The sequence below is a fragment of the Phaenicophaeus curvirostris genome, chromosome 4 (assembly GCF_032191515.1).
Source record: "Phaenicophaeus curvirostris isolate KB17595 chromosome 4, BPBGC_Pcur_1.0, whole genome shotgun sequence".
NCBI classification, from domain to species: domain Eukaryota; kingdom Metazoa; phylum Chordata; class Aves; order Cuculiformes; family Cuculidae; genus Phaenicophaeus; species Phaenicophaeus curvirostris.
The window spans coordinates 23,296,931-23,321,142 of record NC_091395.1 but is presented as its reverse complement, the minus strand read 5'-3'; the positions used below and the strand labels follow the sequence as shown (position 1 = coordinate 23,321,142).

The 24,212-nt window shown below is 37.8% G+C and overlaps 1 protein-coding gene across 1 annotated transcript in view; it reads right to left on the bottom strand.

Moving 5' to 3' along the window:
• Nucleotides 1-24,212, bottom strand: part of COL25A1 (collagen type XXV alpha 1 chain) — a 313,462-nt gene that overhangs the window by 96,779 nt on the left and 192,471 nt on the right. The window contains exons 8-9 of the mRNA XM_069855550.1: nt 3,311-3,337; nt 3,119-3,145 (exon numbers count right to left, since the gene is read on the bottom strand). Of these exons, the coding sequence (XP_069711651.1) occupies nt 3,119-3,145; nt 3,311-3,337 (54 nt within the window). The remainder of the gene's footprint in view (nt 1-3,118; nt 3,146-3,310; nt 3,338-24,212) is intronic.

Genomic DNA, 24,212 nt, shown 5'->3' with positions numbered 1-24,212 from the left:
CAAAAAATGAAGTCTTGCTTTTAGTGAAAGCAAGAACTCAGATTAATTTATATACTACTATCTGTGTTTTTACGCAAATCTGTTCCTTTCTCCAAAGAAGTGCCAACTTTTGAATGAAGCAATACAAAATAAGATGGCTTTGAAAGAGGGTGAAAGTTAATGATCACGGATAAGTCATCACTCAGTAACTTGTATTTTCTGATTTATGAATGAGGTACTGATTCTAATGACACAAATACAGATTTTCCACCTATTGTCAGTAGGAGCAGGAAAAGCCCCTAAATATTTATAATACGTTCCTTGGAAAGACATTAACTGATTATAATAAACACATACCAAAACCAGACTTGTAAAAATTTTCCTTCAAAAAAAAATCAAGGTAAAAAGCATTGCTTGGGTACCTTTAACTTCCCTTGAAAATGGCACAATTTACAAAAGTTTTGTCTATAATGTAACAATGAACCAATACTTCAGTTTAAAAAGACAACTTATATCTATATATACACACATATTTGTATGTAGTTGTTTCAACAAACAGGACTGCTTCCAGGACCCTTTATGTCAATATTATATATTTTTTAAATAGTTTGCTAGCACAAAAGAGTAGAACCTGCAAAACTTCTATTTTAAAACAGTGATTTCTCTCTAGTGGGCAGCAAAAAAAGTAGTGAATGTATTAAAATTAAACAGCATTAAATAGAAAGCATTAAATAGAAAAGAACATAACTGTTTTAACAGTACACAAGGAATCTTTATTCTTCAAGTCAATGAAGGTTAACACAACAAAATAAACTTTTAAACCTTTCTCTTCTAGAATTTAATCTCTCCTGCTGAAAATATTTTAGAGATGCTATCAGTTCTGTGCAGACCCAGCTGGTAGGAAAATTTACTTAAACATACCAAAAGGAGAAAATAATTTTATTGAAATAAGTATGGCTTCTGGGTGGTTTCTCATTGTACCTAGACCAAAAGCAATTTAAAGATAGCTGCTAACTGATGGTTTCTAGGCCTGATAAGCAAGGAATCACTCATGTATCTGAACTAAAGGACAGATGGTATTTATTACATCATTTACAGAAGGATGAGAACAGACTGATTAAGACTGTCATTACTAGCTTTTCCACTCCCAAACACTCACCTCTGGAGATCTATTTCCATCAATAAGGGTACAATTGCTTATTGGAAAACACATCCTTTGCAATCCTACCACTAAGAAATCTTCAAAGGCTTTTTTTAAACTGGGGTAGAGCTGAGCAATTGGAACTGAGTAGTGGACTGACAGCATTTATTTGAATAGTCCACAGGCTAAACCCCATAATTTTTGATTTTGTCATGGCTCAGTACAGTAGTACAAACCTCCATGTACATGTCATGAAGACATGAAGTCATGAAGCCTACTAAAAAAGAAAAACATGCAAAAGATTTACTACCGTTAATGTTTCTTACAGTGGTATTGAAGAAAGCTAGTTCTGCATTTGACCTAAATGTTTAGTCTACAAGGACTTTAAAGTAACAAGCAGAGATCTGATATAAAAAGAAATCAACTAAAGCATTTAATCAAATAAAATCAGGACTTTTGAATGCACCCACCAGCACCTTATTTGCAGTCCCATGTGACCAAAACCTATATTAGCCTGCTGCTCAAACATAAACTCAGGGCATGAATTTCAACATCACACATATTGTTTTGGCTCACATTTTCTACAGGCAGTATGAGCATAAGTAGACTAAGCCACATGGCATTATGATGTAGAACCCTTATATCACTTGTGTATGATGAAGGAGACTGATCAACAGATTACTTTTGAATACTTGAGAAAACTCTTCAGATTCTTTAAAAAAAGACAAAAGTAACCGGATCCATTATTTTAAAAATACAGGTGCCTGACTTCTGGGCCATATTTGCAGGGTCAGGTTCCTAATATATTAATTTATTGAAGATATATTCAAGAAAACCTGAACTTCAAAGCAGTTCAGTAAATATTCAACATGACCAGTGACAGTGAATAAGTTTTTAGGCAACTGATAACTGTTTTTAGAGTTTTGAACTATTTCAAGAAGAAGGATCTCTCAAAATCTTAAGGCCCAAGGTGAAAACTTGAGCTGTTCACTAATAAGCCTCTGTCTTCATACTGTGTGCTCATATCACCAAGCATAACAAGATACCTAATATAAACCTGTAGGTAATACAACAGCAATAATACCATCACCAAATTCACCTATAAAAGCATGTGGTGACTTTAAATATCTTATTGACTGAAAAAAAGTAAACTAAACTAAAAAATAAAATAAAAATAAAAAAATAAAATATTAAAAATACTTAACATAGTTCACAGGAAAAAAAAAAACCAACCATGGAACATTCTGTTATGGAAAAAATTATAAATGACCAAAGATAGTCACTATATCATCAGAACAATATAACTAAACATTTTGTAATGAAGCACAGATGTAAAGAAGAATGAACTGGCACAGCTGATCTATCTGAACTTTCAACCCTTTATTCCTCTATTTATCTGTTAAAATAAATACTATATTTAAAAACTAAAAGAAACTTTTGTATTTCCACAACTAAACCATGTCCTGTCTAACTGTCTGCTTGTAGTTATGAGGTGATAATATTGTTATTATTGAAAATATTAAATACATACATGTCAGGAGAAAGAGCTAATACATGCATACACAATATTTTTTTATAATTCACTAAATACTAGACACATTTTACATGAAATCTAGAATTACATTTATTAGAAACCCACCAGCCCTCTGCATTGTGGGAGCCCATGCAAGGCATGAAAACATTGCTGGGGAAACTGAAAGGTTTGGTTAGGAAAGCCAGCTTTTATAAAGCAGAGCAAAATCACTGTGAAACCTGCTTCCACCCATAATGGAAAATGCATATTTTAATGCATTACTTGCTATGGTTACTCAAATCTTCCCAGACACTATCTGGTCTTGTTCAGTATTACTGTCCTGCAGACACTTACTTCAACATGCAGGGTAAATGCAGCTAATAAGCATAATTAGCTCAGACAGTGTATTTAATTTAGTTTTGCACTAAAGACTAATTGCCTACTCAGCGAAGGGGAAGTGTAACATTTTTTTTTAAGATGCTTACCCGAGGGCCCTGATCACCTTGATCTCCCTGCAAAGTGGAAAGATGAGATGATAGGTTTAACACAGCATCTGTGTGCTACCCAGCTGTCTTACACAATCTAACATTACACTGTGTCAATACAAATGGTCTCTTCAGTTCATGCTGGGAGGGCTTTCCATTTACCTTGTAAGTGTCATCCATACATCAACTCACCTTCTCGCCTTTTGGACCAGGAGGGCCCTGAAAGAAACAAAAGCAAAGATAAATTACTGATACTGATGAAGGCCTGGGACACGGCAAGAAACAGGTCTGCGCCAACCTGCAGTTTCTTCCTAATGATGTATTTCCCTTATAATTTTTCACTCTAACTGCCAGGGCTATTCCAGAGACAGCTGCTTCACTGTATTAAAAATGGACACAGTGCAGTTATTTCTTTAATAGTTCACTCACCCCATGCCTGAAATGGCAAAATTTCTATTGATTTCAGTTAGGAACAACAGTTTATGTCATATCAGATAATAAATGTTTTCTAAGACAGTAAAACTTCTCTGCAAGTGCAGCTAATAAATTCAGAGACATATAAATCTGCCTATGTGTTTTGGCACCCTCCTTGCCTTAGATTGCCAGAGAAAACTAGATTAAGGAACCTAAAAGCAGTGTTTTCATTCCTAGCTTTGGCAATACTAAAGTTGTTGTTTAGTCTCAAGCACAATGAGCTAGGCAAAAATAGCTCTTTGTATAACATGATTTTTCAGAATTAAAATTTGTTACTTACCACCAGACAAACAGCAAGGTGACAGAATCACAAAACAGTGAGATCCTTTCCTATTCCATTTTTATTGAGCCCCTTGCAGAAAACTACCAGCAGGTCTCTAAAACACTAGTTTTCAGGTTAGTATCTTGTGAATAAAAATGCTGCCAATCTGCAGAGAACTCGCTGCTTACTGAAGACTCTACCTTCAGCTTTCTGAAATATACACAGGTGGTTTGTTACAAAGAAAGACCTGAGGTACAAATGGAAGCAGCTGGAAGCAGAGAAGGAGTTATCCAAGAAAGTGGAGTTCACTGTTTTAACAGACAGAGCGTGTACATGTGTGTGTATGCACACTTAGCACAAGGTAAGATTGCCACAAGCAACATAATTAGAAATAACTAAGTGGTACCTACTTGCTTTGAGCACTTTTGGGCCTTTTTCAGAATTCACACTAGTAAAAATTCATGTGGTTCACATAAAGGGAAATGGAAGGAAGGTCAGCCTGCTGTGTATTAAAGATGTGATCAAGCACATGGAAGTCTGCGAGAATCCCTATTGTAGCCAATTTTCTGTGTATTTTTAAGCGCTTCTGATGCGTGCCAGAGCAAAGCATCTGCTGCTAAGTCTTTCAAGGAGTTAAAACATATGCCTCTCTTTCCACTGCCTGTCACCTCCTCCATCTGCTGCTGAGGACATAGAAACAAGTCTGCGACCTGACATTTCCACATTTCCTTTAGAAAGGACAGTGCTTACTGCAAGCTGAGTATAAATTATCTGCTCAATTAACTATGACCCCTTTCCATTTGGTGTTGCCCTGCAAGAACTAATCCTCTTTAAAAACAAAATAAAGAAAATAACTTAATAAATCGATACAACCTTGCTGCACTTTTAAGGTTTCTCCATCTACTTTTTTTTATTCTTTATCCCTTACTGCCTGTTTCCAGTGCACAAGTTCATATATTTACGTTGCAAACTGCATGCAGCATTGTCTACTACTAGCTACAGATACACATACTTATTTGCATGTGACATTACAGTAGAGCACATTTTCATCAGGCCCATTTTAAAACACCTATACATGCCAGTAAGCTTGCGAATTCACAAACTCATATCACCAGTAACGTGGTAACTGTGGAACAGGAAATGCTAAAATCACGTAGTGCTGGCTATTACTGACTTTTTTACAGTAAGCACTGTGCTCGTGTGTTCTATCTCCTTGAATTATCAAACCATTACTTGCTCTCAATATCTTATTGGTTGCAAACTGCAAATAACATGACGATTATTTACTACAGTTTGCAGACGACACTAAGCTGGGTGGAAGTGTCGATCTGCTGGAGGGTCGGGAGGCTCTGCAAAGGGATCTGAACAGGCTGGACCGCTGGGCAGAGTCCAATGGCATGAGGTTTAACAAGGCCAAATGCCGGGTCCTGCACTTGGGGCACAACAACCCTATGCAGTGCTACAGACTAGGAGAAGTCTGTCTAGAAAGCTGCCTGGAGGAGAGGGACCTGGGGGTGTTGGTTGACAGCCGACTGAATATGAGCCAGCAGTGTGCCCAGGTGGCCAAGAAGGCCAATGGCATCTTGGCTTGTATCAGAAACGGCGTGACCAGCAGGTCCAGGGAGGTTATCCTCCCTCTGTACTCGGCACTGGTGAGACCGCTCCTCGAATACTGTGTTCAGTTCTGGGCCCCTCACCACAAGAAGGATGTTGAGGCTCTGGAGAGAGTCCAGAGAAGAGCAACAAAGCTGGTGAAAGGGCTGGAGAACAGGCCTTATGAGGAGCGGCTGAGAGAGCTGGGGTTGTTTAGCCTGGAGAAGAGGAGGCTGAGGGGTGACCTCATTGCTCTCTACAACTACCTGAAAGGACGTTGTAGAGAGGAGGGTGCTGGCCTCTTCTCCCAAGTGACAGGGGACAGGACAAGAGGGAATGGCCTCAAGCTCCGCCAGGGGAGGTTTAGGCTAGACGTTAGGAAAAAATTCTTTACAGAAAGGGTCATTGGGCACTGGAACAGGCTGCCCAGGGAGGTGGTTGAGTCACCTTCCCTGGAGGTGTTTAAGGCACGGGTGGACGAGGTGCTGAGGGATATGGTTTAGTGTTTGGTAGGAACGGTTGGACTCGGTGATCCGGTGGGTCTCTTCCAACCTGGTTATTCTGTGATTCTGTGATTCTGTAATCCTATTTCTTGGCTCTTAAGTGTGAAATTATAGATAACATGACATGGCCAAGACTGCAGACTTGGTTGGCTTTTGGATCATGATGCAGTTGTGAGATTGCACCTTCATTAAGATGTTTAACACCGTTCTTATGTCCAAAAGTAGCCCTGATTCTGATGGGTTTTGGCTCACAACTTTTCTGAGGCTTGCCCAGCAGAGCTCTGCCAGTTGGTACAAACTGAGGCAATAGAGACTGCAGCAGCTCCCTGAACGACGCCTGCTCACTGGAACAGAAACAAGTTAGGGCATGCTCATAATAGAGGTTTAGCCAGCAGATCTGCAGGGCTACTAGACCTTTTCCCTAGTACAACTGCTGGCAATATGCTCAGTTGTTTCTGTCTGCAGAAATGGCCCCTGCCTCTCCTCTGTATGTTTTCCTCTGTTAAGAGTCCTCTGAAGGCACAATCCATACTCAAACATGTTTTTTAATATGACTGAATCACATATCTCAATTCAATTTTGATCTCCTTTTTATGTGCGGGCTTTTCTGAAAATCACCTCTCTGCATATTCAGAAATCTGGGAGATTTTTTTCATTGCTCTCTATTGGGCAAAACCAGTAATTATGACTGCTTGGTGTTTGCTCTCCCTGGAAGCCACACACTATTATTTCTATTAAGTCCTTCTTCCAGCACACTAATTTTTCATATAGAGTCTTCATCAATATCTGACAACTTTATTGTACGAGATGTTAAAAACACCTTTTCAAAAGGCCACAAGAGCTTTTCTGGTGTGAACATTCTCATACGTCTCTGCACTGTGTTTGCAATGGTTTTGCTTTCCACAAGAGTCTTGAAAAACAAACAAACAATTGCAAACAAAAATAGCTCTTTTGGATGCCAGTGAAAAGAACCAGTGGGGTTTCATCAAAAGAAAATTAATGCAATTCTTTCATAGCTTGTTCACCCATCTCTGGCCTTCTCCCCATTCTTTCAATTGTTCTCTATTGGTTTTACAACTTTAAAAAGAAAATTCCTACCCTCAGCCTTTGACATCTTCTTTCCATTTGCACTGAGAAATTCTACCAAGTTTTTTACTGCAGAATTTATTAGTGTATGTACAGTGAGTGGAGGCAAAGAGGAAGAAAAATCGGAGGGAAAATTGGGTTTGCGGGGGTGGGGTGTGATTAGGAGACAGATTTGTTTAAAGGAGGGCAAGGTTTCTTCTGTTTAAGGGTATAGACACAAAGAACAGAGTGAGTAAAATAACACTAGCTTTGTAGGTTACAGCATAGACATCCTGCTTCTTTTCCCAGGGAGAATTCTGTGCTTTCATTCATGAGATGGCAAAGATCAAGCCACTAGCTGCTGCACAAATGTGAAAGCATTTTGTGTAAGTTATATGAAACGTCTGAGGTCAGAGCATTTCTGAAATAACTTTACAGTGTTTTCACTGGAAACAGAGGCTCTTTTCTTAAAGTGTAATTATCTATTCCAGACTACTATACATTTCCAAGGAGAGTTTATAGCCTGTTTCACATAAGCAAGGCCTTGTAAATCACAAACACATGCAAAATCTGCATTCATAATTAGGTGACAACTACTACTGTTTTTAAAACAAGGTCTTCTCAAGCAGACTAAAAGGCCTCCAGGCACCTGCCAGCCCAGAGCAAAGCTGAAATCAGGTTCAAATCCATTCAACAGCCATGTTCAGGATTACTGGCAGGTGACCTTTTTTTGGCTATCAAAATCCCATTTCTATTCTTTGATGAAATATTTACATTGTTGTAAATATGAGTACAAGAAATAGAGGGGCAAGGGAATGCAGTATTAGAAAACATGAAACCAATCCTTGTGGTTTCGATTCAGACAACATTCTCCTTAGGGTTAACTGAGTGTGATCAGCATGATTTTTGACACAGTGGCATTTTAAAATTCATTCCCTGAAGACGTTTTGTGTTCCACTCTTGCAGCCATTGCCACCTTTACAGTTTTGCAACAGCTACATTCAGAGGATCTCTTAAAAAGCAGCATTAGATTTATATTGGTTTTAAAAATATTAAAAAATTATCTGAATTCTCTTATAGATATATTCTCTCCATATTCCTATTGCTATGGATCTGCATTTAATCACAATACAGGCAGTTCTACCATGACTTCCCAAAAAAAGCTCCAATCTTTGGGGGAAAGTAGAATTGGAAATAGTAAGGGATTCTGAGGAAAGGGTTCAGAGAAACAGCAATGTTTCTAGGTTTTGTAGAAAGCTCCAAAGTCAGGACAAAGGAATCCAGATTTTTGGTGACTGTTAGGTAACCTCATGATGCAAAAAGGACCTGCCAGTGCCCAGCACAAGCTGGGAACTAGCAAACGAGCAGAATTGGTTGGACTGTGACTGTCTCAGGTCCCAGCAGGATCATCGACCTTCAAGGTTCCTAAGGAATTTGAGATGTAAAACTCAGCAGCTACCATCAGACAGAGCTACAACAAAAGACACAGGTAACAGAATGATAGAATGCCAGGTTGGAAGAGACCTCTAGGATCATCTGGTCCAACCTTTTAAAGTGATATGTAGTTTAAATGAGATGGCCCAGCACCCTGTGAAACCGAGCCTTAAAAGTTTGCAGTGTAGAAGAACCTACCACTTCCATAGGAGATTATTCCAATGTTTAACTGTGCTCAAGGTGAAAAATTTTCTTACAGAAACCAATCAGAATCTCCCCAGGAGCAACTTATACCCATTATCTCTTGCCTTTTCCACGTGACTCCTTGTAAAAAAGGAGTTTCCATCCTCTTGGTAGACACCCTTTATGTACTGGTATATGTTACTAATAATAAACATTTAGATACAGTCACTGCTTTCCTACATTTCAACCACAACAACCATAAGTTAAGGTATACTGGCGGCTAGAGGACTGAACGTAGCTTGCAATATTTACCCTTCATTTTCATTTCAGACAAAACAGTATACAGTGCATTTATCCCTACTAGCAGCTACAGCATCCACTATAAGAGTGTAACTGGCAGTGTAAGGGAACAGGAGCCTTGAGGAGATGGGCAGAAAAGTGAACCAGACACTCCAATGTCATCTAGACAAATTCAAAAAGGAAACCAATTTGTCAGCTTAGTTTAATTGTGTTTTCACAACTAAATGACATGACATGCATTGCCTGAATCAGTTCAATTCCTGCAGCTTATTTTGTGGGTACAAGGTGGTTTCAGTACATAACAACAAAGTATTCAGTTACAAAAGTAGATTTTTTTCTTTCTTCTAAACTTGGCTAACAACTTGCACAAATTACAAGTTGTGCAACTGGAACAACAAACCCCGTCTAACCTACAGATTTTGCAAAACACGAGGATCAGATATGCTGAATCATAATGTAAGGGATTACACAGAGTACTATGAAACACAACACTATTTCAAAGATCCCACATTCATTTCAGTCTTGCATACAGCACACTAGCCCTGAACTACTGAGCAATAGGGTTTTGGTAGTAGCTGAACTTGGCCACGTTTTCATCCAGTGCTTATATACACTAGTATACAATGCCAGCATCTCACCTTGCATCAATTTTACAAGCGCTCACAAGAATTTCCAGTGAATGTGAACAACTTCTACCACTGAAATAACATTCCCTTCTCTTTTACATATTTTGTTCTTCCCCTGGGTTAAGACTAATTTATGGTGAAAACTTTGAAAGAAAAAGAACAATACAACACCCAAAAGACTTTTACCAATCTTCCCTTTGCTCCCCTTATATTGTCAAAGTTTTGTTACAATATTCCAAAGCAGAGAAAAGGAAACCTGAATATTCGACACAATAACCGTGCCTGACTTAATAAACATTATGCAAATGAACGTAACCTGAGAAACACAAAATTGATATATATAACAATATAGATAAACATCTCAGTTAACATCCACATCAAAAAGTTGTGAGTCTTGCTATAGATTTGTGTAACCATATTCAGAAGTCAATGATTTATGCCAATATATAAATCAGAAAAGTTCATAAACTGCAGGCAGAAGAACACAATCTACCCAAAACATGTCGAGAAAGCATTTAGACTACAATTTAGACATTTGTTTCTCATGTAATACCCTTGCTGAGATCAGGATTGTCTGGTTTTTTGAACTTTATAATGTAGCTCACAAAAATCATAAGATTGCATCAGAAACTGCAAAAGGCTCACTGCAAACTGAGTAGTTCAGTACCCAGGAAGAATCATAAGGCTTGGTGTTCCAAGAAAGCATCTGCTAGAAGAGATGTCCTTTTCTCTGATATACTTGCTTTCTCTGATTAATCAGTAAGGCTGTCCTGTTCTCCTTCTTCCCCCCTTCTATAAACACAATGTTTTTCTTTGAAAATCTACAAAACTCAGTACAAATAGTCCTAGACAGATTCCATGTTTGCAGAGAGAACAATACTATGTACCCATTGTCTGAGCAAGAATCATAGAATCACCAGGTTGGAAGAGACCCACCGGATTGAGTCCAACTATTCCTATCAAACACTACACTGTGCCCCTCAGCGCCTCGTCCACCCGTCCCTTAAACACCTCCAGGGAAGATGAAAAATCAAAGATCAGCTTTACTACTGCCATAAATGAATTTAAGCAAACTTTATAATCTGAATCAACTGTTAAGTTTGTTAAGTATTTCTGTGAATTGAGTACCTGCCGTACATGCCAATAAGACCCAAGATACGGTAACAGAAAAACTTGTTACATATTGGGCACTGGAACAGGCTACCCAGGGAGGTGGTTGAGTCACCTTCCCTGGAGGTGTTTAAGGCATGGGTGGACGAGGTGCTAAGGAGTATGGTTTAGTGTTTGATAGGAATGGTTGTACTCGATGATCCGGTGGGTCTCTTCCAACCTGGTCATTCTATGATTCTATGATTATTAAATAAATGGCTTCCGGTAAAGACAAAAGCATCCTGGCTACAGCTTACTGTTCAATACACTACAATACTCGTGTCTCCTGAACCTAAGCTCTCATTGCCTTCTACGCAGTGCACCTTCCTATTCTCCCAATTGCTGTATAAGCAGAAGTTTCTTGGAGATATTAGAATTCTGATGCAATACTGTTAAAAAAACCACCACAAAGGAAATCCCACTCTACTAAACATGTAAAACAGTACATAAAAACAGAGATGAGAAAACCTAATATTGCCAAGTCTCTTATTTGATGAGAAAACAGCCAGAGTTTCTGTTTTCAATAATGCTTTGAGTAGAAGTAAGATACAAACACATAATATTGGTTACATCAAAAAAAAGACAGAAACAATTTTTTGGCCGGTGTTCAGAACTGCAGGAAGACATTAAAAAACATAACTGATATGTGCCCTGCTGACTAAAAATTCCTAAACCAGAATGAACAGTGAGCTTTTTTCTGCTATTACTGTTACATTTTCTACTACTGTTACATTTGCTATTTCCGAACCAGCTTCATGATTTTTTGGAGTTCAATCTATGATTTTAAAAATATTTCTTCATTGACAGCACAACAAAATATCCGTTTCAGGGTTCAATGTTTGGTTTATAAAACATTCAAAAAATGTGACGTGATTTGATACAGACTGGTTCAGGCTTCCTACTCTTCCACTAATCCTCCTGTAGATCCCATTCTCATTATATATTCACGTGAGACCTGAAAAAGTATCTTAGATATCTTAGAAACATAGAATCATAGAACAGTTTGTGTTGGAAAGACTATCTAGTCCAACTCCCATGCAGTAAGCAGGGTCATCTTCCACCAGATTAAGTTGCTCAAAGCCCCACTCAACGCTGAATGTTTCCAGGGATGGGGGAATCTATCACCTCCCTGGGTAATCTGTTCCAGTATTTTGCCACACTAATTGAAAAAAAAATCTTCCTTATATCTAGCCTAAACCTACCCTCTTAGTTTTAAACCATTACTTCTTGTCCTATTGCTACAGGCCCTACTGAACAGTACAGTTTGACTAAAATTAACTGTTCCTCCTACAGTATCTCAGGTAGGTTGTTGTTCTGCACTTCTTTACCTTCACAGGGTTTCCCGAGTTCTTCTCTTCCTTTCACTGTGAGAATAGTGCAATACTTAAAATAATTTAATTTAATAGTCCAATAGTGAGAATAGACACTTGGAAGTCCCACTTTATCCTATACTAGACTATTATGCAGCAGATTATTATTGTATTTCTCTTATGTCCTCTCCAAAGGACATTATTGAGAGGACAATGGAGAGGATATAATGCATATGCATGTATCTTGTGTCTTCACATGCATATCCACGTGCGACCATGTTGGTAAAATTTAAAAAACGAATTTCTATATCAGCATTCACTCTACAGCAGAGTGCTTATGTCACAAGTGACAGAAAATTTAGCTATAACGTGACAGGCAAAAATTAGTTTGCTGTCAATAGATTAAAATCCTTATTGTAAGTAATAGATTTCTTGATAGGATTCAATAGTTTATAAGATCTAATAAAAAGAGAAAGTGCAGTTGACTAGAGTCTTGTACTTTCATTAAGAAATGTTCACTGCAGTCAACAGAAATGATGCCACAGAAATTCAAAGAGCAATGAATCAAACAACTATAAAAAAGCATGTTTGGGTGACAGAAAGGCAAAGAAGAGTGAAAAGCCACTTTCAGATTTTACAATAAAAAGAACTAGAGTGCAAAGAGTTTTCAAGGTAGATTGTTTCACCCCTTCCTCAGAAGAACTGCATTTATCGTTGTGTTGAACTATTGAAGCAGGAAAGAAGTTACAGCTCTGAGCAGGTTTTATTGCCCCAGACTTGCTTTTTATCTTGCATCGAATATTAAAAGGAATATGAAACAAAGGAGAAAAAAATAATGAGCACTGCTTAATGTCTCAATTATCCCCGTATCTTAGAATAACAATGGCACAGTATGACTCTGGAGGATTTTTCTGTGCTTGAAAGTGAAGACTGTACCAGTAAACAACCAATGAGCAGATTGTACAAATATAGAGCTGTTTTGCTCAAAAAGCTAGGATCCTTCTGTCCTTCTGGTCTAAGCAGATACATTAGGTATTGATGCTTTGAACCCAATCAAAACATTCTACTGTATGGAAGCAATTAATATATTCTAAAACCAAATGAGAACTTTGGAAAACAATTAAAAAAAAGGAGAAAAGACTTAAAGACTAATGTAGACTGGTGGAATTTAGGGCTTATAAAACTGCAGGGATCATGGAAGTGTATTCTGGCTTTCTTTCCCAACACAATAGAAATTGAAAAGAAAAAATTACACCTCTTGACAATCAAATTCATGAATCTTTTTTCCAGATTTTTGTGATAAAAAATACACCATTAAATACATTTTATACCTCCTTTGGTAGTTTTTTATCCATAGTCCAGCTCTCTCATTTATTCCTAGAAGCTTAGTAAGAAAACAGCTCCTCACTGGGAGTTAATAACCTCCTGTTATTTTCAAAAACAGTAGTTCACATTCTAATATTTTGGTAATTTTACCTAAAACTTGAACAGTTGCCTCTGTAATTCAAAGATCCCTTGGTGCTTCTCTGATTGCTTAGTGGCCTGGTAGCTAATTCAGCTGAAATGACAGCATCCTTTGCTTGCTTATTCTTTTTTGTTTGACTTAGAAGAACCTTTTTATTGAGGATGACAAGCTGCACTTCAAACGTTTTGAAGAAAACAGACAAAGGAAGGAAGCAGGGAAGGGGAAAGCTTCCAGGCAGTAGAGACTTGCCACTGCCAGTCTACCTACAAGAGAAGTACCTGTAGTCATTGAAATCAGTCCTCCAAGCTCCCTACCCTTCTGGATATTCCAACTTTACTGTCTACATTACTTCTGTGTAGAGAAATAGCATACAAATATCTGCCAGGCACATCCTCCTTTGACTGGGTCAGGAAGATTTACATACTTCATTTATAAGTCACTGCATAGGGTACAGCTCTCTAAAAAAATCCACATAGCCACACAGAAACAAATTCTTCAAATACTTGAAAAACTCTCTGTTCATCTACTTGGAATAACTACTAGTTTCAAAACAAGGCAGCTAGAACAATACATGTAAGCAATTTGATTGTTGTGGCCCATACCGATTTCATTTTGTTTTCATAGATTTTCCCACTTCCCCATGTCTCTCTTTGGAAGAAATAAAAAACAGTCGAAAAGTCACTATTGAAAGCACTAAGAGTACTTTCAAATAATCTGCTACTGAAAGCACAGTACCCTTTTTGAAGAATTTTGGCCCTTACCTGCTATCATATCAAAGCATATTTACATTAAAGTAATAAAGACTGAACTTGTATAAATAAGCAAAACTGGATAGCTGGCATAGAACCAAGGTTTTGCAGCTGACGTTCATTTGCAGTATCCTAACACTAAACTCAATTTCAGCAAATGGATTTTAACACAGACTTTTAAATAGAGGAGATCAATTCTTCAATTTACTGAGATGAACCCACACTTGTTTTCAGTAGCAATGCCCTGAATTTCATTCAGTTTTTCAAAGGCATGTCATCCTGTATATACACTGTTTTTTCTTTACCAAACTATACTACTCAGTACAGGATATATTTGCTCATTCAAGGTAGTAGAATGCCAAAAAAATATTTAGAAATTCTTTTAATGTTGCCTGCAAACACTACTATAAAATGCTACTGGAAAAGAACCAGTGTGTTAGATTTCTTAAATCATGAGTGGTTAAAAGAAAATGGCAGTAAAGTATCAGTATAAAGGCATAGCTGTGTAAAATATAGCCCAAGGGGTAGAAAGGATTCTGAGACTACAGTATAACCTCCACAGATTAAGGGCAATTAAATTATTTCACAAGCTAGGTAACTTTTTACCTTGAGGATAAGCTAATGCTTGGGAAAAACATGTTTTAGCGAAATACCGACACACGTTTCTCTGAAGATCTTATCCTCCTTTCCTTCCTATCCCTCCTTACACATCTTGTAGTCCTTTAAACAGTTTCTGTGCACAACAGGCTCCATCAGTACCCAAACAAACCTTTTTTACAAGAACTGCCTGACGAATGTAATGATAAAAGCCATGCTGTACAACTTTATCTGAGGCAACCTGTAAGAACTAGATTACTACAAATGTCTCCAAACTACCCTAGCTACAGTTAATTGCTAAAATAGGCATAGATTTGGACCTCTAATCCCTAGCTGTAGTCCTGAAGAGGATGTGTCAATCACAGATTAGTTTATTCAAAGTCAATGAGTATATAGAAATAAAACTGCACTAAAAAGCATATAAAATAATACATGTGTTATAATGAGACAAGCAAATACTACTACAGGAACTAAAGCTTTCATTTATCTTCCTCGATTTCTGTATCTACAACAGGAGAAAACTACAATGACATGCTTCATAGACCTATTTTGAGAACTGTTCAGATTTGTAAAGTTTGAGTTGAAATCCTGGGTAAATGAAAAGGAATTTTTCTATCAACTACAAACATACACATACTTATATCCGAAGGCATATATATAAGTGAGACGACTGAAGATATTTTTGTAATCTTTAGGCTGGAAATATCTTTCTTTATACAGGAAGCAATTTAAGACAACATAAAAGTTTATTAAAAACAAAACAGTTTTCTCCTCCAGACTAATAGTTCGGTCTACAAAATTCAGAACATCTTCAGGGGAAATTATACACACATGTATTTTTTTATATATATATACACACACACACACTTAAATGAATAGTCATTCTTTTTGGGAAAAGATCACTAACAGACATACTATGCAATACAACTGGATTGTATTTCTGAAAATACGTGATTCTCTTGCATGTTTCTCAGCAGCTCACAACTCTTGAATGTTACTGACAGATCTCAGCAAAAAAAGATTATTACAAACTCCTATGCTATTGCAAGGACAGCCAAAGCACTTTTAATTTAATAATCAAGGATCGCCTCTTCCAAGCTTAGGAGTGATACATCCCAAATTAAGAGGAAGTCAGGCAAAAACACCAGGAGGCCCATATGAATGAACAAGGAACTCCTGGACGAACTTAAACACAAAAACGAAGCCTACAGAAGGTGGAAAGCCAGGTAGCCTAAAAGGAATACAGAGAAATTGTCCCATCAGACAGGGATAAGGTTAGGAAAGCTAAAGGCCTGATAGAATTAAATCTGGCCAAGGATGTTAAGGACAACATGAAGAGTTTCTATAGGTACATCAGTGATAAAAGCAAGACTAGGGAGAATGTGGGTCTTCTCTGGAATGGAACAGGAGACCTGATTACCTGGCATACAGAGAGGGCTGGGTAATTAATGACTTTTTTTGCCTCAGTGTTCACTGGCAAGGGCTCAAGCCACACTGCCCAAATCACAGAAGGCAAAGGCAGGGACTGGGAGAACAAAAAAACACACACTGCAGGAAAGGATCAGGTACGAGACCATCTAAGGAACATGAACGCACACAAGTCCATGGGACCTGATGAGATGCATCTACGGGTCCTGAGGGAACTTGCAGATAAAGTTGCTAAACCACTATCCATCATACTTGAGAAGTTGTGGCAGTCTGGTGGCAGACTGGAAGAGGGGAAGCGTAATTCCCATTTTTGAAAAACGAACAGAGGAAGAACTGGGGAACTACAGGCTGGTCAGTCTCATCTCTGTGCCTGGCAAGATCATGGAAAAGATCCTTCTGGAAACTGCTAAGGCATGGAAATGTGCCTTAGCACATGAGGTGATTGGTGACAGCTAACACGGCTTCAATAAGGACAAATTGTGCCTGACAAATCTGGCGGCCTTCTATGACGGGGCTACAGCATTGATGGATAAGGGAAGAGTAGCTGACATCACCTACCTGGGCTTGTGCAAAGCATATGACACTGCCCCACTGTCTCTTAATTAAAAAGGCACAGATCTGACATATGTACCGCTTGGTGAAAAAGGAATTGGCTGGATGGTCACACTGAAAGAGTTGTGGTCAACGGCTCAATGTCCAAGTGGAGACCAGCAATGAGTAGCATTCCTCAGGGGTTGGTATGGGATGATATTTAAGGTCCATCCCAACCCAAACAATTCTATGATTTTTCAAATGGAGAATTATGGACTAAAGCTCACAAACACAATGGACGTTTCCATTCCATGTTATTAATAACATTACGGACAGTACACAAAAGACTTCCATGAAAGGAATTGCTGCATTTTTTATTTCTTCCTTCTTTCTCTCCCCTAAACTTGACTTACACATGCAGTAAAGCATAGCAAATTGTAACAGCTCTTCATGCCAGCATGAATTCAATATAAAGAACCTGAAGCATTTCTGCTAATATGCAAGTTTGCTTAAAGTCAAATTTCAATTGACAAAAAGTGCCACTTTATAATGGAAAAGATAAATTTTGAAGCTTCCATCAGGCAGCCTGAGATCCAAATCTCCCAAGCTTCCAGTGCAGAACTTCACCAGGACTCTGGATTGATAATAGGTGATCACGGAAGCTCCGGTGTTTTGAAAACCTTCTGAAAGTCTAAGGTCTTAGATATCACAGCGTTAGCTTTAAGTCACTATAAGCTTGATGAAATACACATTTTTATAACTATTCATTTAATATATACATATATATTTAAAGCTAGTGGAATTACTGGGATCTGTAACAAATTGAACTGGAATTCAAAGTGAAATACAGCATGAGGATCCGTAAGAACAATAAGCCAGCAAGAGTTTAATATCAAATTAAAAACATGTGCAGCAGGATAGTAAAATATTATATAATATCCTGAACACAGTGCAATACTTTGCTTTGACATAATTCCTAATAAAATACAGAACACACCAGTGTATTTCTGCCATCTGTAGTATAGGATAAAGAAAATTAAAAGGTCATTTGAAAAAGAAATTATTTAGGAATATAAGAAATATTTCAGAGTTCCTAATTATATTTTGACAACTCTTTGTACACCTCATAATGGAAACAGTACTAGGCTTGCAATTACTTTTTATACTTCTATGTACTCTGTTAAACTAAGCACTACTATACCAAATTGAGTATTGCAAGTAATATTTGCTTCACAGTTGTTCACTTGCTGTTAGAAAATCTAGTATGCCCTGTTGACAGCCACGACTTCTAGATGAATTGGTGGGGTGCTAATGTGTGATTCCACATAATATTTATGCGGAATAAAATAATAATATTTATGCGGAATGAGTTAATCAGAGCTTAATTTTTATTTTATTAAAACAAAAATTATTGTCAGAAAATAATGATGACACCATGAAGAAAAGTTGTTAACAATCTAGAAATAGAAAGCTCTCCTTCATGCTTTCTTTTAGACTTTTATTTTAGACTTTTATTCTAGGACATGTTTTTTTCAGAGCAACAGTACCATAAATGGTCACCATGTGAACTATGAAATGAGGGGATCAACTGCTAAAACTTTCAGGCCAGACACCTTGAAGTCTTCCATGAATCAATCTTCCAAGCTTTCTTCACCTATTTCACACAGCTACCCTTGAGGGAGATTGTCAGGTTTAGTAAAAGAAGCCACACTCATAACAACAGAACCTATTTTATGAGGGCATCCAGAGCTAACATTATCTTGCATGAAGAGCCCTTTCCACTGAATTCAGTACAATGAATTCTTATTTTTGTGTTTGTAGAAAATCAAAACCTAGTTTGAATGGGTAATTGTTTAATTAACAGATTTAAAAACGAACATTTTTCTGAATCAGGTAAACAAATCAGAAATAAATTACTGGTTCCAGGAAATGCTGCAGAGCTTTTGAAAATCTTGCTATTTCAAGATAAGATTTCCAGAGATAGTTACTGAAATCATAATTCAAAAGTATGACTATCAGAGTTGGTAAAAGAATAACAGTTGCACAACTTGGGTAGGAGTTGGTTCTCTGCTTTGCACATCAGACAATAGATGAACAGTGCTCTAACAAGTCTTATTATCACCAACTAAGTTCACTTAGCAAGGTACTGTAGGGAAGTCATTAGTCTGTCATTACAGTCTCCTTCAAAAATCTGGACAAAAGAGTGGAAAAAAACAAGTGAAAAAAACATGTTGGAAGCAGAGCATGATAACCAATGCTACGAGAATTTTCTTTGTTCATATCTGGAACTTACTCCCATCAGGCTTTTTAAATTATGCTTTCTTAATCTTGGTATAACTGATAGTTCAGCATAATTTGCTCCTAAATCTCTGTGCTCTCTCCTTCACAAAGCAAAGAATCCTCTTATTTGCATTTGACCTTATCAACCAAATCAGTACTGAGTGGCATGTGCTAACTGAGAAAAATATTTAATAAATTTTGGAGTGCAGACGGCTATCTAAACTCCCAAAACTGAAAGGGGAAACTCAGCAGAACTTTAAATGCATTTTCCTTAAGCAACTTCCTTCCCATCCTTCCTGCTGTCAGATACTCGACTCTTTTCTAAGGTCTAGGTTTCTCCCTACCATCACAGTGCTCTCTGAGAAGTGATGAACTATACTCTTACATAACTGCTGCCATCCAAAGCAGCTCAAAACTATGGCCTATGTCCTGGTGACTGTTTTTCTCAAGTCTTAACAGAAAAGATAAAATGGTTCCCACCAGCTCTGTTGACAGCACAAGTCAGTAATAATATGTTGTTGTGGTTCGAAATAAAGTAGAAATCAGTTTTCTAATTTCAGCTAAGTCTCATCCAAGTAACTTAATTTTCTGAAAGTTAACTGCATACCTTTCAGACAGTGCTTCTCTCTAGAAGTGATAACACAGGCATCAGTATGCTGAAAAGCCAATGCTCACACATATTGCTATAGTAACCAAGGCCATCCTCAAGCTGGTGGTCAAAGATGCTATAAGTCAAAGACAAAGAAAGGTAGCACCTGCAGGGAGGAGTGGACAGAACAGATGACCCCATAATGACCATCCCATATATGTCATGCTTGATATAAGACTGAGAGACCATGAGGGTCTTGCTCTCTTCTTAGATGGCCAATGTCCAGTGAGGACCTTGTCTGTCTGTTTGCCCTGGATCCTGGATCCATGCGTTCCTAAATCCAGTTCCTCAGACCAGACCCTCTTCTAATCTCGGACCTTCTTCCTCATGTTCACATTCGTGGTGATGTATAGTCAACAAGGAGTGGGGTGGGGGTGCAATTTCATATATTTGTATATATTTTATTGCTTTATTATTATTTTCATTATTATTATTATTATTAATCTCATTAAAACTGTAGTTTTAGTTTCTAACCCACAAATTTGGTTGCTTTTTTTCTCTCTCATTTCTCTTTCCCTTCTCCCCAGGGATGGGGGTGGGAAGAAGGGAATTAGAAGCCCAACTGCTCTGTCTTAGCTGCTGAAATTGGTTGGGCCAGGGCTAAACCATGACATCTGTCAAAGTGTGAATCAGAATCTCTGCCATCAGAAATTAAAAACTGCCAGCTTGATGGTGCAAAAGACACACAATACATTTGTCACCAGAATTGCTATGATAACCCTTTATCATGCACTCGGCACTGGAAAATTTCAGAATGAAATAACATCACTTCCATAAGATATTTCACTTACAGAAAAACAAGAATCTCATGAAAACAATTATCAATCGTTAATATTTTTTTCCACTTCTAATGCAGATTTGAATGGCTGCCAAAGTGAAGGGAGAAGCATCTGTGGGGCTGCTATATCTCAAAGTCCCATACAGAGAGTGATCACCTATGACATGAGAGAGAAAGTATGTTACACTAGAAATGGGCCAGGGAGAAGATATTGCCACGGGGAAGAAAACAGCTGGCTAACTGAGACAAAGTCACACTGAAACACTGTCCCATATTTACAGTTGTCGATAGTTTTACTTCAGCAGGATTTTGTAAAGGATCATATTGTCCTTCAACATAATATTAAACACACTGTCTTCTAATATTTATATGAAGTTTGTTTCTAAACAATAGAAGAAGTTAAAAATAACAAGTCTTCTCTCTTTACCCAGATAGTATGCTCCTTACTGGATCAACTTTAGTCTAGCAGCTAAACTCTGTTCTTTGACAAACATGAATCACAGAAACATTGAACGACTGGGGATGGAAGGGACCTCTGGAGATCACCTAGTCCAACCTTCCTCCTAAAGCAGGTTCTCCTCCAGCAGGTTACACAGGAACGTGTCCAGGCAGGTTTTGAATACCTCTAAAGGAGAACCCATGACATCCCTGGGCAGGCTGTTCCAGTGCTGTGTCACCCTCACAGTAAAGAAGTTTTTACTCATGTTCAGGTGGAACTTCCTGTGCTCCAGTTTGTGTCCATTGTCCCTTGTCCTGTCGCTAGGCATCACTGAAAAGAGTCTGGCCCTGTCCTCTTCACATTTGCCCCTTGGATAAGCATTGATGAGTTCCTCTCTTCCTCCTCTTTGCCAGGCTAAATAGACCCAAGCTCCTAATGGAATACTTCCATTATATTTAATAGGAGATATATGTGCAGACTTTGGTTGTACAGATTTATTGGGAAAATAAGCCTTTCTGATACAAACTAATCTAAATATATATTTACATTCTAAATAAGAAAAAGTGGGTATTTTTGGAGGTCACTCAAAAGCCAGAATTTAAATTTCAGAAAACAATATTAAAAATCTATTATCTCTCTTTCTACAAAGAAATTCAGTTTAGGAGATATTTGAAACAGGTTTTTTTTTCAAACGGAAAACCAACATCTCAAGAATTTTTTTTTTCAAGTTATGCTAAAATTTGTTTAGCTATTGATCATAGGTTTTGCCTTTCAGAGATACAATAGAACCATGAGATTTTTCTGGAAAGTGCTTATGGATTTCAGTGGAATTTAGTGTGTATTTTTTTAAATAATAGCAAAAAAGAACAAGTGTTAATAAAACACTGAGTGTGAAAAGGATTAGAATTTATCTCTGATCTTAGTGTAGACTTACATGGCTATGACTAAGACTAAGTGCTTCTTTTGTCAGCAAAGCAATTCTGATCTTTGAAGCCAAGAAGCCTTTAGTTACTAACCAAACCAATGAATATTTTTAATTTGGATTTCTCATGGACACAGTTAAGACTGAGGAAATTACTGACAATCATAGGTAAATTAAATTTCTGTATTTTTTCAATGAGAAACTGAGGGGATTTGACTTATTTTATCTGTATGTGATCAGGTTCTGTGTTTTACTGATACTTTTTAAATGATTCTTTAAAGTCTTGAGATTTTCAACCACAGCTTTCAACATTAAAAAATGCTATCTCATGAAGTTATCTGGATCTGAGCTTCAGTGTAAGACATCCAAATGTACAGCCTACACGTAGCTGCCTAAAACACAGATGTCAACATAGGCTAGAGAGCAATTCAGCAGAATGGTTATTAGATTCAGTAGCTGCCCATAATCAGAATCTATAATTAAAAGGCATGAATGTATGCAATTAGTGTCATGTGAGAGGTTCCCTAGATACCCAAGACAGCTGCCCATGACTGACAGATACAACAATCATCCAACACAGACTCCAGTCCTTGAGCACACAACAGCCAGAGGGTAGGCTGGAGACCCTGGATCATCTCATGCAGCAACAAATACCTGCATGCAGGGGATGCAATTGAGCCCTAGAAGTTTACAATTTGCTGAAGAGGTCTCTAAGTGCACTGAGTATTGACTCAGCCTTCACTGATTACATGGAGTGTTCACACACTTCACATGCCAACACCTACATACAAGCTTCCAGGTTTATGCATCTTAATCTAGAGCTGTATCCTGCTCTGTCTCATGTCATTATGATTTCCTTATTAGTGCCCTCGCAAGAATTACCCCCAGACTCAGTCAAATACTAAAAATGACTGAATACCTACATTTCCTCCTCCTACAATATGAGCATCTCGAGCTGAAAAGGAGGAAAAAGCAGTATTAAGAGTAATGGTGTTACTTTAAACAATGGCAATGGTACAGAGATGACCATTTACACTGGGAAACACTACTGAAGTTAAAACATAAGATTTCTCATTCTCAGTGCCGTGGCTCCTAGCACCAGGTGTCTGTTTTCTGTGTGATCATTCAGGACACAGAGAAGCTGGTACAATTCGGGGGAGGGGGAGAAGGGTGGATTTTCACAGGTTTTTTCCTATAGTTTGCACCCCACTTCTCTTACAATTGTGACAAGATTTCTCTGCTTTTCTGCCCTTGAAACCGCACTAAATGCTGCCATCTCCATTGTGGTTCTTTGCCTGCAGCTACCTCAGGGCATTTCATGTAGAGATATGAGCTCCAAAGGCTGAGAAGCTGCTTACAAGGAATAAGCAAGAAACACTCCAAGCAACTGTAATGTGGGATATGAGGGTCCAAACCCAGAGGGGAAAAACACGGGTGGCAGCACAAGTCAACATCAACTAGAGGGCAGCCCACAGGCTCAAATCACAGCCTCAGGTGCTCAACAGAGCTGGTTCAGAGCAAGAGTGCCACATAGAATTACAATCTCTCTCTTCATTGACGCCTGGCAGCACAGTGGCTGAAGATACCTCTCTGTGTAGGCCCCACATCAAGAGCCTGCTGTGAAACGTAAGTGCTATGGGTGTAGCACACCGATAAAATACAGAGTACTTATATAGTACTATTAAATGGAGCCTGGCACTGCAAGGGTATGAGGCATTCAAACTAAGTGGGATGAGGGTTTGTTACACAAACTGTCTTTTAACAGAGACAATGATTAGAAACAAACAAACAAAAAAAATGCGGAAAATAAATATTTGCTCATTTAATGAAAATCTTAACTTAAAAAAAGTATCAGTCCATAAAGTTGTAAAGCTTTGACTTACAGTTATGGTTCTGAAATATAACAGGCTCTCACAAAAAATCCTGGTTCAGGCAACTCACTTGTGCTAAAATGATCCCACAGACCACAGTTTACTTCCTGTAAAACACCTCAAGTATACAAAAATGCAGATTTTTTCAACTGATTTCACTAAGTCTAGCTTTGGTATTTGTTTTTTTTTCCCCTTCCCCTATTTCCTTGCTCTTCCACATTTCTATATCACTATTTAATACAAATAGTTTACATTGACATTTTGTTATACCTAATGTTTCCTTTCTGCTGGTCAACTTCTACCTTAGAACTGAAGTTAGATTTTTAGACTTTCATGTCTTCGATTGCAGCTCACAAGACAAAGTTCTAGTATTTGTAAATAAAACAGAACTAATTGGAAGTAGTGTATTTAATTAATCAAAATAGCTAGCAGTGCCATATTTAAAATAATTGAAGGCTGCCTGGATTATAGCAACATTATTAACAT